The sequence below is a fragment of the Fusarium odoratissimum genome, assembly GCF_000260195.1.
Source record: "Fusarium odoratissimum NRRL 54006 unplaced genomic scaffold supercont1.14, whole genome shotgun sequence".
NCBI classification, from domain to species: Eukaryota; Fungi; Ascomycota; class Sordariomycetes; order Hypocreales; family Nectriaceae; genus Fusarium; species Fusarium odoratissimum.
Window position 1 is genome coordinate 233478 of NW_022158700.1, and position 14860 is coordinate 248337.

The 14860-nt window shown below is 48.3% G+C and overlaps 3 protein-coding genes across 3 annotated transcripts; 2 read left to right on the plus strand and 1 right to left on the minus strand.

The window, feature by feature from the left end:
- Nucleotides 1-192: 192 nt before the first annotated feature.
- FOIG_08907 (uncharacterized protein) lies at nt 193-1908 on the plus strand. The gene is made up of 4 exons (XM_031209055.1): nt 193-381; nt 448-461; nt 568-621; nt 696-1908. Exons 1-4 carry the CDS (start codon nt 312-314, stop codon nt 1374-1376), a joined length of 819 nt encoding a protein of 272 aa, XP_031061092.1. The 5' UTR covers nt 193-311; the 3' UTR covers nt 1377-1908.
- Nucleotides 1869-5114, minus strand: FOIG_08908 (uncharacterized protein). The gene is made up of 10 exons (XM_031209056.1): nt 4936-5114; nt 3864-4874; nt 3680-3811; nt 3515-3616; nt 3356-3465; nt 3175-3310; nt 2833-3125; nt 2630-2786; nt 2330-2583; nt 1869-2278 (listed from the first exon to the last, which is right to left on the minus strand). Exons 1-10 carry the CDS (start codon nt 4984-4986, stop codon nt 2197-2199), a joined length of 2328 nt encoding a protein of 775 aa, XP_031061093.1. The 5' UTR covers nt 4987-5114; the 3' UTR covers nt 1869-2196.
- A 5142-nt stretch (nt 5115-10256) lies between these two features.
- On the plus strand, nt 10257-11936 carry FOIG_08909 (uncharacterized protein). Its single transcript, XM_031209057.1, has 4 exons — nt 10257-10482; nt 10537-10625; nt 10716-11013; nt 11071-11936. Exon 4 carries the CDS (start codon nt 11169-11171, stop codon nt 11514-11516), a length of 348 nt encoding a protein of 115 aa, XP_031061094.1. The 5' UTR covers nt 10257-10482; nt 10537-10625; nt 10716-11013; nt 11071-11168; the 3' UTR covers nt 11517-11936.
- The last annotated feature ends 2924 nt before the right edge of the window (nt 11937-14860 follow it).

Here is a 14860-nt window from a genome sequence, read left to right on the forward strand (position 1 = left end):
AAGTACATGTCCAGTATCTGCGGTTGAATTTGTAGTTTCCTTACCTTAAAGATTGAAACCTGATCGATCTGCAGTACGTACTTCCTTGAGCGCGGTTGTAAACCTGTCCAATCAAGCCCTAGCGCAACCGGCTACGCCCTAAGCCTAATCTGGACTGCTTCCATTGTTTGCTGTTCCGTCATTGCTAACCACCAACACCACTATCAAGCAAAACAACACTGCTCTCAGCAGCTGCGTCAACCTTCTTCCTTCAATTACTTCAACCTCTTTTTTTTTTTTTTCCCTCACACATCCTCCCGCAACATTCTATCATGGAGAACAACCCCAATCAAGCAGGCCGAACCAGGCCAGTTTATGACGCCTCTCAAGGCGGTCATTATGGTGCGAATCCTCCATCCTAACCCATCACGTCTTATGGCAACTCTAGGTTCTAATCTGATTGTACAGGTGCCAGCGCTTTGGTAATATCAAACCTCCTTGTTCTAGCTCATGACTTTCTATTGCAGACGTGACGCGACGCGATAGCTTCAACCTTTGTTGTAGACTTCGCGCTAATCACTTGTTTAGCTCGCGACCCAAGGTTTTGCGCCCAGTGAGCTTTACACCGGTCCTTGGGCAAATGTGAGCCAAAAAAGTTTCATAACATGTCATACCACTGCAATAATGATTACGCTAACTGAGTGATACTCTTCCAGGCGCATCAAGGCCTCACGGGCCAGTACAAGGACATCTTGACTACATACTGGCAACACACCATCTCCCACCTCGAAAACGACAACCACGACTACAAGCTCCATCAGCTACCGCTGGCGCGCATCAAGAAAGTTATGAAAGCCGATCCCGAGGTCAAGATGATATCTGCTGAGGCCCCGATCTTGTTCGCAAAGGGTTGCGAGATCTTCATTACGGAGTTGACCATGAGGGCATGGATTCACGCCGAGGAGAACAAGCGCCGTACTCTTCAGCGTTCCGACATCGCATCCGCTCTCGCAAAGTCCGATATGTTCGACTTTCTGATTGACATCGTCCCCCGGGAAGAAGCATCCAGTCATGCTAAGCGGACCCAGACCGCAGTTGCTCAACCGGTACCTGCTGGTCAGGCTCCAATGTCAGGACAACACACGATGACCCAGGCACCCAACCAAGCCCATCCAATGGGTGGTGATTACATGGCTGGGCATGGCCTCGCTCCCGATCAAGACTACCGCAATCAGCCCAACATGTATCCCGACCAATCAGTGCCTAACCCCCAGGCCGCCTACGGCCAGACCCAACCTCCCACCATGAATCCGTACGGCAACATGGGCGACATGTATCCCTACTCAGCCATGCCACCACAGCAGACAAACATGCCCAACGAGGAATTTGAGCAGTAGGACTCTTCTTCCGAAAAACAGCCATCGAATCCGATCAGCGAAACAAGATCACCACGAGTTGGTGAAAGAGAGGCGCAGTGAAGAGTTGGAGGAACATCGGGAGCGGTTATGATATGGATATAGGCGCGGAAGGAATACAAAGGTTCTCATTCTTAGCAACAATTCAGGCGCGACTACCCCAGGCATGATTTGATATGACATTACATACCCTTGTCCTCGTTCCCTTTTATGTGAAACTTTGAGGCCACCAGTGTGATCGCAGGGCCTTGGTTAGAACCCCGGAGGGCAGTCTGGGGGGGCCTTAGGGGGAAGGAAAACTTTTGGCATTAAATCGCGGTATTAAAGTAAACTGGTCCAAAAGGCTCACTAGGATATACTAAACTTACACAAGTCATTTTATCACTTAGAGTAGGGGTCCTAAGTTTTCTTGCCTCGCCTTGGGGGTAAGGACGCGTCGTAGATCGTTACACCGCAATAGAGAAAGACTAGACATTGGAGAACGTTGTTCTGGCGTTGATACATTGGAAAGCCCCGTAGAAACCTATGCTGGTGCGATTCATGGTGATTTGCGTTCTGAGCGGGATGCTTTCTTTCTTCTGGTGCCAGATGATACAAGCGAGACAGTAAAGTACTTCATGGATCTAAACAGACAGTATTTAGAGCTCATATTGCAGGCTTGATGAAGCCTTCTCCTTTTTGCTCACTAATGCAAGAGTCGTAGCAAACAACACCCATCATTTCCTATTGCTCTAGCTACTACTATTCCCGCTTCTTCATGCCCAAGAACTCCCAATGGTCTCATTATCGTTGCAGTACTAAATCATGTTCGGTTTATGCCAAATCGTGAGGAAAAGTTGGCCAGCGGCGCGCTTCTAACGGGGCTCGCGGTGATGGGCGTCAACCTGCAGTTTGTTAGCAACATGAAAGACTGATGGCAATTTGATTTGACATACTTCTCCAATAACATTGGTCCATTGAGGGCATCTACACGTCCGTATTTCTTGTTGCGCGTAGAAATGTCAAAGAACTCATCCTGGTTATCCGTCTGGAGGAGAGCAATGGTCTGTGCCAGCTCATCCAAGTTCTCTCGAAGCATTTGACCGTTCTCTAGACTGCTGACGAACTGGACAAGATAATCTACGTCTTGTGCGAGAGCGGCTACGCCGTTGGGATTGATGTGCTTCACGTCAGGAGAGAGTGGAAGGGCCTGGAGTGGTGAGTATGAAGCACTTTGCGCGAGGATTAGTACATACCAGAATCTTTTCGGCTGTGTGGCTCAGAGCGTCAAAGTAAATAAGTTCCTTGATCTCTCGAGGTAAACCAAGAAGGGTTGAGTTCATAATGTTTGACAGGTACCGCGTCAAAGTTTGCATATAGTTGCTGGGTTCCTTTTCCACTGTCGATGCGGTCCTAAGACTAGTCAGACCTGCCACAAAGGATCAGTTCAAGAACGTACCATTCATATTCGGCTGTTTCAATCAGATCGTCGATCTTGGAGTTGACAAGTTCAAAAATGCGCTTCTCCGCGGTCTTCTTGTTGTTGCGGAACGAGTCAGTGGCTTTAAGCTTGACTGGGCCGCCGGCTGAAGTTGATGAGCGTGCACGAATGAGTAATTGCTCGAGCTCTTGACAGGCAATCTCAAAGTGCTCCAAGTTAATGAGAATTTGGACGATCTGTCCCAGGTATTGAGAGCTCAGACGCTCTACTAACGACTTGCAGACCTTTTCTGTAAGAAGTTCGTCAAGCGACTATCGAAGATGTAAGCATTGAGCCTCGGGTGAGAAAGGGGTGTCGTGCCTTTTTAAGCGTTTCATCAATGACATTGGGATGTTGGAAGTGGTCATCCGAAAAGAAGTAGAACTGATTCAGGAAGTTCCGGATGTCTATACAACATAAAGGATACATCTGTGAGAAGGGGAGTACGCATGGGTACCTGTTTTGTTAGCAGGAGTTGGTTCCAGTCAGGATGAGAACTTACGTGAGTTGATCCGTTGGCTTCTCTTGAGTGAACCAACTGACATTGACAACCTTTTCGTACTCTTCTGGTGTATTGATGGCCATTGGCATGTAGTCATCCGTGGACACTATCTGGTGGCTTGTCAGCAAATGGCAACGATAGGGTTTGTACAACACTCACCTCCTGGAAGTCTACGCTAAAACGCTTCTTCAATAGTTCGGCATACTTGTCGAACAGCTTCAGAAGGAAGTTGTCCAGCATTGTTACTGTATATCCCCAGCCCTGTATACGTTAGCAAGGCCATGGCAAATTGCGGTTGCCCGTTGAGCATCAAGATTGTCGTACCTCCATTGTTTGAATGAAAAGAGCAATGATGGTCTTGATCTTAATCAAGGCCTCAGCATCCTCGATATCACTTAAAGCTTTTGAGGTGAGGTTTATCACAGCAGTACACATGGATTCCCACAGCTCTTCAACCTTTCCGCCACATTAGTACAAGCAGCAAGATCGAAGACTGTCAAAAACTTACATCGTTCGCTGAGCGCAAATGTGGAACCCTTTGCATAGTCGCCTTTTCAATGATGGCAAATCCTGCTATTCCTTCTAGCAAACTGCTCAAAGATTGCTCGTCATCCGCCAAGAGTTCAATAAATCCAGGAAGTAATAAATCTTTTTGTTGACGTCGAGTCGCTCCATATTCTGATCTGAACTTTTCGAGCTGGCCCAGGGCCTCATGGATATGAAGCGCTTCGAGCAAAGGAGTGAAGTCTACTTGTAACTCCTCGTTATTCAACACATCGAAGTCTTCGTTTTCGTCGCTGACAAGCTCAATGGCAGAGTTGAGCTTGAAATTGGCCAAGAACGGATCATCTTCTATCCTCTTCTTTTGTCGAGTCCTCCTCATTTCAGTATGGTAGAATGCGACCTCACCCAAGAACTGGGATGTCTCTCGAATACGAAATAGCCAAGTATTTAAGTCCGTCATAACAGCTTCCGAAATCGCCTTCTGGGATGCGGGTATAGATTTTTGGATGACATCGGCCAGCCGATGTTGCGTAGAATAGCGATTTTGTATGATAGGTACGAGATGTTCATTTTGAAGATCGTCGAGGGATTTGAGAGCGGCATAGTAGCTCTTGCGACGGACTAGTTCGTGGGCATTATTGACGGCGCGGAGGATGGTAAGGGAGTCGTTCAGGGCGCTGGTCGCATCGGCGATGTTTTGCCTAACAGCAGAAGTGTTGACCAGAGCCTCCTTTTGTGTAGCCAACTTCTTCGTGCTTTCAGCAATTGATTCGTTCAGACTCAAGATCTCTTGCGTCAATGTCACTGTTTCCGCTCGGACGGTCTGAAGGTGATTAATGGAATCAAGGAACTCCTCGTGCCTGGTAAGACCGATGCGCTCGATTTCAGCTTCCCGCTCTTCGTAGTACCGACTTAAGCATTGAGTTAAAAGAGGTGTTCGGTTCGAGTGCGTGGCATCTTTAAGAACTGGTATCAACTGATCGAGGAACTCGGCATCGGAGGATGCGAGGATGACCTGTAGAGGTGGCAGGTTAGCGCATGTTTCTGTTGCAGTCGTAGGGAGACGGGAGTTGTACATGCGGAACAGCGGACGCATAATCGTCCACAGCAGGCGGACGTCGCGGCATGCCTATAGCCTTGATACAGTTGAAGCTATTAGCGATGAGGGTATCGTCTTAATCGTCGCGTGTCGCAAGCTGCCCTGAAGCTCCCTCCCACTAAGACCAAGTGACGCTTAGGCTTTAGGATAAGATAAGATAAGAAGATCCAGAGCCACAACTGTCACTGCCACAGCGCATCACAAGCCCCGTTCCCATGTGTGTGGGCTTACTTAAGCCGACACTCCACTCAGAACTACATGGGATCAGGAGAGTGTATTCGCATATGTAGAAGCAGATAATCATCGAAGGAACATGTCTTATACTCATTGGAATATTACTAAAGTTTTACTGCATTTTTTCAAGTCTGTTATTATTGGTGAGAATCATGTACGAGGCTTGTTGAAAGAAGTACTTGCTCTGTCTCCAAATCCAGCAAGAATTTAGCTACCCAACACCAAAAACGCGGCTACATCAGTTTTAAACAAAAGAAACAAGAAACAACACATATCTCTGTGTATTGTATCACAGTAAAGAATGCTTTTATTTTCTGAGAGAAGCGCAATGTTGACGGAGCTTCTGAAAGAGGGGGTCTAGGGTAAGAACCACATCATGACGGAAGCAAGTTTGCCTACAATGTAAGAGACGAACTCTTCATTCGAGGTGTGCGAGTTGACCGACGGCCGAATTTATTTGCCATTTTTGCTTAAATAGTATGAAATTAGCAGAGTGGGAACATGAGTATCGTATCAGTAGAGTATAGGCAAGCAAAAACGACAGCATGTGAGTGCAAATAAACAGGAATCTAAAGCAAGACATATGCCGAGTTTGCACACGAAACACACGAAAATATGGCATCTGAGTCAAATTGAAACTTTGAAATGAATTAAAATGCGCTATTTGTTTATGTTCCTGTACAGTACATCCACATGACAAGTTGGCGCTAGACCCAGCCATATTCCGGCCAACACTTGAGTCTCAACGCGGTAGAATTAACACTTCGCTAGCCGCTGTACACGATGAACCTATCTGTGTGTGTGAAAATCTTTTGTCTACGGTAGCTGAAAGCTCTGCTGTAGTGGCGTTGGCATTTCTTGACCTGCCACCATCTCTTGACCTGCCACCATCTCTTGTTACCAGTCTTCATCATCTGTGTTGTGTCGGTGCTGGTACCGCGCCGTACAAACACGTGAGAATGGGTCGCTGCATGTCCCGAGTCCTACCGGGACGGTGGTATCTGTGACTGTGAGCGCGGCTTGTGAACCGGTGGTCGTGCGCGCTGCTGCGAGGCCAATGTTTGTAACGACAACGAGGGGGCAAAGAGTACAAATCCCTAAAATGTGCGTTGAGATAATCCTAAGCCGGACAGGAACGCCAACAGAGGAGGAGGAGACCATTGAACACTCTATGCAATCGAAATCAGGTCTCAAGAATAGGGGAGTTACTTGAACTGCACTCGAGAAGAGACGACCGAAATGATATGTGTGTATGACAAGAAAAGTGACCTGGGGATACCAGAGACTAGTTGTCAGTGTTTTGACAGGCGAATCCGGGAACTCGATGGTCCAGTATCGCAAGCTGGGGGCCGTTGTCCCATTACTACCGAAGGACAAGGTCTCATGCCAAGGCCCTGACAGTGCTGGCGGTATTCATGTGTATTGGCAAGTTATGATGTTCTCACAGAGAAAGGTGAAGCGAGACCTGGCGGCATGTAGTCGTCTATATGGCAATTGTCAGCATTTAAATTTGTCTCTGGTCAGAGGATGGAGTCGGAGACTTACGGAGACCAGCCAAAAGCCCCTGGAGCTATTCCATCACGCAAGTTGAAAGGTATATTTGCTAGAAACCACTGCTGTGATGAAGTGAATAACTAAATGCTTGTTTTCGAAGATAAAAATTGATGTTAGGTCTGTCTCACCCCTGTGTTCTTTCGGCTTCCATCCCATGTGACCAGCTCTCAAACCAAGCTTCTGTGGCAGCACTCAGTTATTCAGAAGAGTGATCCATTGACAGGATGGAACATGGAGAGTGGGCTTTCGACATCAGCCTCAGCCTAGATCCGTAGGTATTGACCGCTCCGACCGTTTGGGGGGAATTAGGGTGACGGAGAGTTTGTACATGAGATAGGGCCTAAACATTTTGAGAACTTATGTTAGTGATAGAAGAAGGCGAGAGATAAGGGAGGAAACGAAACAGGACAAACCCCGTCCAGCTTGGAAGAGATTCCAGCTCAGCTACATGAACCGAATGGCTGCTGAAGAGTATTACAATATTACTCGACGTGAAGCCACTCTGACATCGAGTAACGAAAGAATTTCGCAACGACAGGAGCTTGGGGGTACCCTAACCCTACGACTAGGGTAGGCTGTCCAGAACATAACTCCTGTCCAGTCAACACGAGGCATCTAGGCCAACCCAGAAAGTAGTCAGATATTAGGCTGAACATCCATTTAGACCGACTATTGCTCGATTGAAGTGAAGATAGTGGCTGAAAGGCCAAACTTGCTTCGCGACTAGCACGTGTACTTCCTCCGGAGACGAGTTGAGCACCAAATCGTCGTTTATGCGATTGAAGGATGGCGGGTCACATCTAGCTATTCTGGGTGTCTTGAGGTATATGATGTGGTAGGATAACCTGGGTTGAACCGACGTCTACCCTGTTCAGGGGAATTGGTAACTCGCTGGTGGTCTGGCCGGGGTCGGGTAATCGAAAACACACGCCATGCTCTTTGGTGCTCTGTAATTGGGCAATGGAGCACGAGTCTGGCTATCCATCCCAAGGAATTCGGCCGTGCGAGACTCGAGGTCCACGACACCGCGGTCACCGCCACCGCCATGTAAGGAGGTGGCCACGATGCCACGCCACTTGAAGTCCCCACGAGAAGCCACGCCATTTTTCGTAGTAAAAGGGGACCACCAATGCGTTCAACACTCTGCTTGCACTGAAGGATCCAGTTATGAGTATCCAAGACGTTCCTGTCCAGTCGTAACCACTGAGCACTGGCAAAGGGGTCGTTCGACTGGTCTCAGAACTTCCCCTGAATGGAAGTGAAGTATCGGAACCGACTCGTGGCGCATATATAGAAGAAACAATTTTAGGAGATGGCAGTATTGGACCCACGAAGTTGGAGAGAGCCGAATCATGGTCACCTGGGCGGAACTAGTGAAGTGTCTGAAGGGCATCAGCAAAATACGTAACAGAGCGACCAAGTTCTTGGACGTACCTTCGGAGCATTTAGCAAGGAGCTTCCTCTGCTACCGCTGAATGGCGAAGTATCAGGCCCGTTGCAACGGAGTGGCCATGGTAGTGCCGGAGTGAAGGAGCCCGGATTGAATGCCATGCCATTATTGAAGACAAGGAACCCAAGTTGGAGACGCTATGCAGGGAGTTTCATTGTGTTTAGTTCTGATAAAGAGAAATAGAGCAGCGCTGATGCCATTCTCTTGACTTTCATGGCTGAGAATATACCATACCTGCAGTATCATGCGATGGCTGTTGTCCAGGATCGAGCCTGGACAGCCGGTACTGTGGTGGAAGCATGTCCAGCATATTCATCACTAGATAAGCTGTTTCTAGTTCTCTCTGAATGAGAAACAGAGGTAGCGTCGGAGGAAGCCATGGCGAGGGGTCGTGGTGGCCGGTTGTCAAGTCTCGTACTTTACCCCTGAGGTAGCCTACGCTCATCCTGCATTAGTCAAGAGGGCTGACCACAAAGTAATCATAGACGGGCACTCGCCATGCCAGAGAGCTGATGCATCGGATGCTTGATTAATAACAGTGCCGGAGATCCTGTGATGGAGAGACCTGGCGTGACTGCAGCCTCCTTCAAGGGTGGCGCGTTGCTGTTATCAAAGATCATGACTCCTGCGTGGAAGGCAATACAGTAGTGAATGTCGTTGACAAGTGGTCTTCGAACACAAGATGGAGGACTAACTAGACTGAAAAGCTCCTGGATTCCTACCAGCATATTGCAAAGGGTCGGCGCATGGCCACGACTGGCGCCCTCAAGCCCCAAGACAGTAGACGCAATGGGTAATGGTATATAGGGCCTGTAAGATACAGCACTATAAGGGCAGTACTCTAGTCGGAAACAGAACATCGTCTGGAAGGTTCTGAGCCCAGGAAGTTGTTGAGTCGCCTTGAGACACTGACGGAGGCATCTGGTGACATGAATTATCAACTACGACCGGAGAAGATGAACAGGATATAAGAGGTGGCCAATATACCTTGAGAAGCTTTCAATCGTGTCAAGGAGTGCGGTTTGGCTCCAAGTGCGCGAGAGTCTGTTACACCTAGACACCTGCGGCACGCTCTGACGAAGCTGGGCCTCAAGATTGAAGGCACGGAAACATCGCAAATGCTGTATTTGGAGACAGGCAAAGCGCCAAGAGTCCCAATTCTGTGTAGGAAATGATGGTTGAGTGTGTCACGCATCGAGCTCCAGGATCTGTGTGGATACATGTTTCTCTGGGATGGGAGTCTGCTTTTGTTGCTAGGGGGCTACAAGAAGCTAGCAATTCCCTTCTTCATGCAAGATGACAGAATCTATCGTAGAAATTGTGTTGTTTTGCTGAAGTTGCCTGCAAACCATCTGGCGAGGTTGGGATAATGTTGACTAAGTCCAATTATCTAGGTATATGAGATATTAGAACAGGAAAAAAAAGTTGGAGTTAACTACCTTTCCAACCGGAATGGCCTTGGATGTAAGCTATTGGAGTTGAAGAGAACGTACCGGAGCTTGCAGGATACGAAGACCTTGAGCTCATCAGACAAACTTGGAGAAGAGAAAATGGCCGAGAGAGCTCCAACGACTTGAAGCTATGAATACCGAAGTAAAGGATATCGAAAAGGTGACAGGTATGACTGTGCTGGAATCGTGGTTCGAGGAAAAGATGAGAGTGCAAAGGGATGAGCCAAGGGATTGTTGAAATGACTGCTGAGAATGCCTACATCTCACGAAGACTGGCTGGCCACAGACTGCAAACGTTGGTAGCCAGGTACTTACCTAGACAAAAGGCTAGAAAATACACATGGGCCTCAGATGGGTCACCATTGGTAGGTTGGTAGGTAGCCCCGTGTGACAGAAACGACGGGAGTTATGCAGCCCCGCGGGAGGCATGGATTTCCGCTATGCAACCAGCCCTGGAGCAGCCCACCCGGATCGCTGCAGTTCATGCTCAGCTTTGAGTCGTCCAATGTTGAATGGCCCACTCGTGATTGCCCAACACAAGGTCTTACCTAAGAAATCGTCGAGTTGTAACTGCAGGGCTTGCGTACTTCACCTCCCCACTTTGCCATCTTAGGAGTTCTTTTCTTTTGCCTCATCCATACCATCAGAAACACCAGCCATGCTCCACGAAAACATCATTTATTCTTATCATGCTCAATAGTCTATATGATACTTTTCCTCATTCATCGGATCCTCATCCGATATCTCATCATTTCCCCCGTACATTTCGACTCCCCCCTACTCCATCACACATTCCGGAACACCCGACCTCCTAAACTCGCTTTGATTCCCTCGAGTAAGTCTAATGCGCACTTTGCTTGAGATGATGCACTAAACTAACCTGCCGTAGACTTCACTTCACTCGTTGCTGCCAACGTATCTCGTCCAGCTCTCATCCAGTCCTGCATGCAATTGTCAAATACTATACGGTAAAGCTAGGTAAGATGAGCGCGGATGATTTGAGCTCGTCTCGTCTTCGTCTTAATTTCGTCTGAGCTGCATTAGCGGTGCTGACATTTACTGCCATAGTACCGGATCAAGCTTCTGCATAGCCAGTAACAGATCAGCACATGAAACGACGAGTCAAGCTTCCAGGTGCCCAAGGCACGCGTGCTTGGGAATAAGCTCAAGCAGACATACATGCCTCGTAGAACAAGCTGGCAACCATACAGAGCCTAGCCTTGAACGGCCCCAAGTTCAACGCCATCTTCCTCGAGGACAGTCATCAACTCTGGCAAGAGTGATTGCCTCTTGAATCCACGACCCGGAAAACTGCAGTTGCGAGGCCCTTCGACTAGCCGTCTGGCTTGGCCAGGCCCTTTTTTCAGTACGAAGAAGGCCTCCTGGTATTCATCCCTACAGTTCGCTAACGCCACTCGTGTAGTAACAGGGCCTCGTCTTTCCTCCTGAAAAAGGAAGTGTGGCGCCTTAAAGGCCAAGGAGGTCCCTATCGGCCTATGAGCCCGGACATGTTCGAGAGCAATGACTATTTGCGCTTCGACCTGGAGCATCCTAGACAGGCAGCCTTTGTCCGAGTCTCCGTCGAGGATAACGTGGCCAAGACTGGAACTGCATTTAAGTTCGCCTGCGTGGAGTTTCGAGACTCGACCTCAGCGAAGAAATACGTCGCCAACATCAAGCTCAAACGGTCTTGAGTTGTCGACGCAACTGGCCGATTCTTCGACATCAAAGCTGTGCTGGTCCCTACAAAGTACAACAGCCGTGAGAAGATGCAGAAAGGCGTCGCTGTATCGTTGCAAGCATGAAGAAAAGTCGGGAGCGTTTCGGCGCGATGAGCCGAACAGACCTCAAGCAGAAACAAATCGATAACACCCGCCAGTGGAAGCAGACAAGATCTTTAACCATGGAAATGTTTGAGAAGAATGGTTATCTTCGGGTTGGTCTGGAATATCCACGGCAGGCTGTCAATATCCAAACCAAGAACGGTTGTACTTGGTTGGGATCAGCACAGACTGTCGTGGGTGTCCCACATCAAAGCACATTAGCCGTGAAAAGATGGAAGAGGGTATCGACAAGGTTGCGGTCGAAATGAAAGGGGTGCCGGGGGGGTGGGGCCACAAAGAGTCCTGAACCATGGACATGTTAGATCCACCATCGCAACTGCTGCCAACCTCGTCGACGTGGGAGTAAGGGGTATGAGGGATCCTGAACGCTGGACATGTTCGAGGCGAAAGACTATCTTCGTTTCGACCTGGAGAACCCATGGTAGGCAGTCATTATCCCCAACCAAATCATCAACTATCTCAACCCAAAGAGCCGCAAGGTTATCTCGACCGCCGAGGACCCTACCCGCAAGTAGATCTACACCGAGAATCGTTCGCGATAACTACGCAGGACAGCTGATCAACGATAGATCAGGAGTTTTCAATGGAACACACCAACGACAGTTCAAGGCAGCGATGAAATCGTCGCAAAGATGAAGGAAAGTCGGGAGAGCTTTGGCGTGTGCCTGAAGGGATGAAGACAGGCTTCTAATATCTCAAGTGCAAATAACACATCTAGTTCACAATTCAAACCTGTCCCAAAATATTGTAACAGTTTCTGCAATGCCTATTTCATGACTCCTTTGACTCCCTTCGAGAAGTATGGGATGTTCCCCCCTAAGACGACAAGATAGCAAGTTGATAGTCGTCGGTTTCATGAAATGATACTCCACGCAGAGCGGCCTTCGGAAACTCGCACGGTGACTGCGACACAGAATATCTGAGGGACTTGATTCTTATAATAGCTAGAATGGTCAAACTTTTGATACAGCGCACTGTTGGAGGTGTCAGGAATAATTTCAAGGCCTCGACAGACGTTTTAATCCTTTTACCGCAAATTATTATACAGAGGGTGCTCTTGTCTGTTGAGGTGCTTCAATCATGCTCGAGTCGACGACTTTGTGTCTAGTAGTGGCGACCCTGCTCTCACATCGGACTTGTAATCCATGGATACATCTGAGCCTTGGTGGGACCGCCTACGATCCTGTAGTGGATAGCGAACGGAAGAAGGGTTGGCCAATTTTAGGTCTGCAACAACAAAGTCATGCTCAAAGCGTAGGTAACTACTCCTGAATATCGATCCTGGATCGGAGGAGAAACCAGGGTACTTACTTTGCACTCTGTACAACCCTTGAGAGCTCAAGAGTTTTGAGATGGATCATAAATGAAAGCGGATACAGAATAGATATGAATGATTGGATTCCCAACCCGTCTCCTCTCAGCAGCTGCTCCAACACCGCCAGACAGAGGGAAACTTTCTCGGACATGCGAATTCTGAGGTTTAAAACTTCGGAGTTGGTATTATTTTAAATTCTAAACAATCCGTATTATTTGTGAAGCCCAACAGAGTCATGCGCGCTCCTGGGTCTATTAAGCCAGTACTGACCATCTACTTCATATTACACCAAAAGAGCGGCGCTCAACCCCAATTTCAGAGATATTCGATGTCCTTCTTATTAATGTAAGTGTTGATGAAGGGGTGACGGTCTTTGTAAGGTTGACTGCGATACTCGGCGTGTCTTGCGAGGGGCGGTCGGTGGACTCAGGGGCTGAGCGGAAACAGAAACCTGGAATTAGCGATAGAAGTCAGCACACCACATAGTTCTTGACGATATAAAAAGGGAAGGTAGATACTTATACCAAGATTATGATTGACCACCAGTAATCAGCGTAGGAAGTCTCAGAAAAAAAAGCGCCGCGTCTGAAGATTCGATGAATCTCAACCAAAAGCTCATCTTCAAGCGCTAGTAAGTGTCCTGGGTACGAATTAATCGTCTCCAGGCTTTTTGGAAACATTAGTTATCCATAATGATGACTAACTTGAGTCATTGGTGTCCTTGTTCATGGTCAGGCCTCGGGGTGCAGGATCTGTGAACAGCACCAACTTGCCCCTTTGATTCTAGCACTTCAGGATGAGCACATATCCGTTTCTTAGTACAGCAGATTACTGACGAAGCATATAAAAAGTTAGGATTGTAGCTATCAGGCACGTGGCTGCTTGTGGCGGGAGACGATTTGGCTGTCGGTTCCCACACTCCGCGTTACCCCTGAACAACCCTTAAGCATCTCCAGGACCAGCCCGCTGGACTCGCCTGCGAAGGACAAGAAAGCACAGACTGAGGAAGCTTAAAAGAACTTGTCCAGTGTCATTGAAGGCCAAGGAGTCGAAGGTTGAGCCTCCTGGGCCATCTGGCGGCAGCTCTTCACGTCCTTTGGTCGCAGTGTCGTGATCGATCTCGGGGCAAGGGAAGGGAGGCCAGACAGAAGGAAAGCAGTCCTGAGGCTCTGGCACTATCTCTGTATGTCTCTGAAGGTCTGAGAAGCCGAGTTGTAAGTATGATACCTTCTCCCGTGTCTTCATGGACTTGCCTTCCCGTAAACCATAAAGGCACTCAACACAAGCGAGACACTTACAAACCAAACACCTGGCGGCTTTTTATCTTTATGCTCTTCCTGTCACAGAAAGATCATTAGAAAAGCATAGAAGCGCCCTGTTTCACTCTCCTTGCTCCATGAAGGGCTCGCGCTGACCGTCTGGCTCAAGAGCGCCGCGCCACCTGAATGCATTCGCTCTTCTTCCTACTGCATCCAATGCTTCTGGTGATAGATAAAGAGGGTAGGTTGGAATGAGTAAGTGCGCTGCTCGCCGTATTGTGTATGGCCGAGGAGACGCTGCCGCTAAGATTGCTGCTTGGTGGTTCATTGGATGTCGTCTCTTGTTCTGTCTCACATGCTGTCTTATGATTATCTGCATCTCATGACGGTCAGTACGAGCAAGAAGCTTAGGAAACTAGTTAGGTCTGTATCGCATGTACCTGAGATGTTGTGTCTTCCGTAGAGCGCCCTAGAAATACGACATGCACGAACGTTGGGACACTAGTCACCACCATCACCACCAAACATGAATTCCAACATGCGAAAGAAGGACTGAAGCAAAGAGAAGTCGAGAGTCTTTGTGTTGAGAAAGTTTGACTCGTTGGACAAGGCCAAGCATCGTTGATTGTTGCGAGTATCAAAGGAATACTGGAAATCAGGGACCATGACCAAAGGCTGGGGTAAACACCTTGATATAAAACAAAGAACGCAATCCCTGAATAGCATCAAATTCACTAACTGTAGGGCGAAATGGAATATTATAGGGGGCCTGTACTGGTAATGACGTACGTGTTG

What these genes read in the sequence shown, in the direction of transcription:
- FOIG_08907 (XM_031209055.1), top strand. Translation starts at nt 312, where the DNA reads ATGGAGAACAACCCCAATCAAGCAGGCCGAACCAGGCCAGTTTATGAC. An exon ending in ACACCGGTCCTTGGGCAAAT is followed by an intron (nt 622 to 695) that starts GTGAGCCAAAAA and finishes ATACTCTTCCAG; the next exon opens with GCGCATCAAGGCCTCACGGG.
- FOIG_08908 (XM_031209056.1), bottom strand. Translation starts at nt 4,986, where the DNA reads ATGCCGCGACGTCCGCCTGCTGTGGACGATTATGCGTCCGCTGTTCCG. An exon ending in TTTTCATTCAAACAATGGAG is followed by an intron (nt 3,617 to 3,679) that starts GTACGACAATCT and finishes TAACGTATACAG; the next exon opens with GGCTGGGGATATACAGTAAC. An exon ending in GGACCAATGTTATTGGAGAA is followed by an intron (nt 2,279 to 2,329) that starts GTATGTCAAATC and finishes AACAAACTGCAG; the next exon opens with GTTGACGCCCATCACCGCGA.
- FOIG_08909 (XM_031209057.1), top strand. Translation starts at nt 11,169, where the DNA reads ATGACTATTTGCGCTTCGACCTGGAGCATCCTAGACAGGCAGCCTTTG.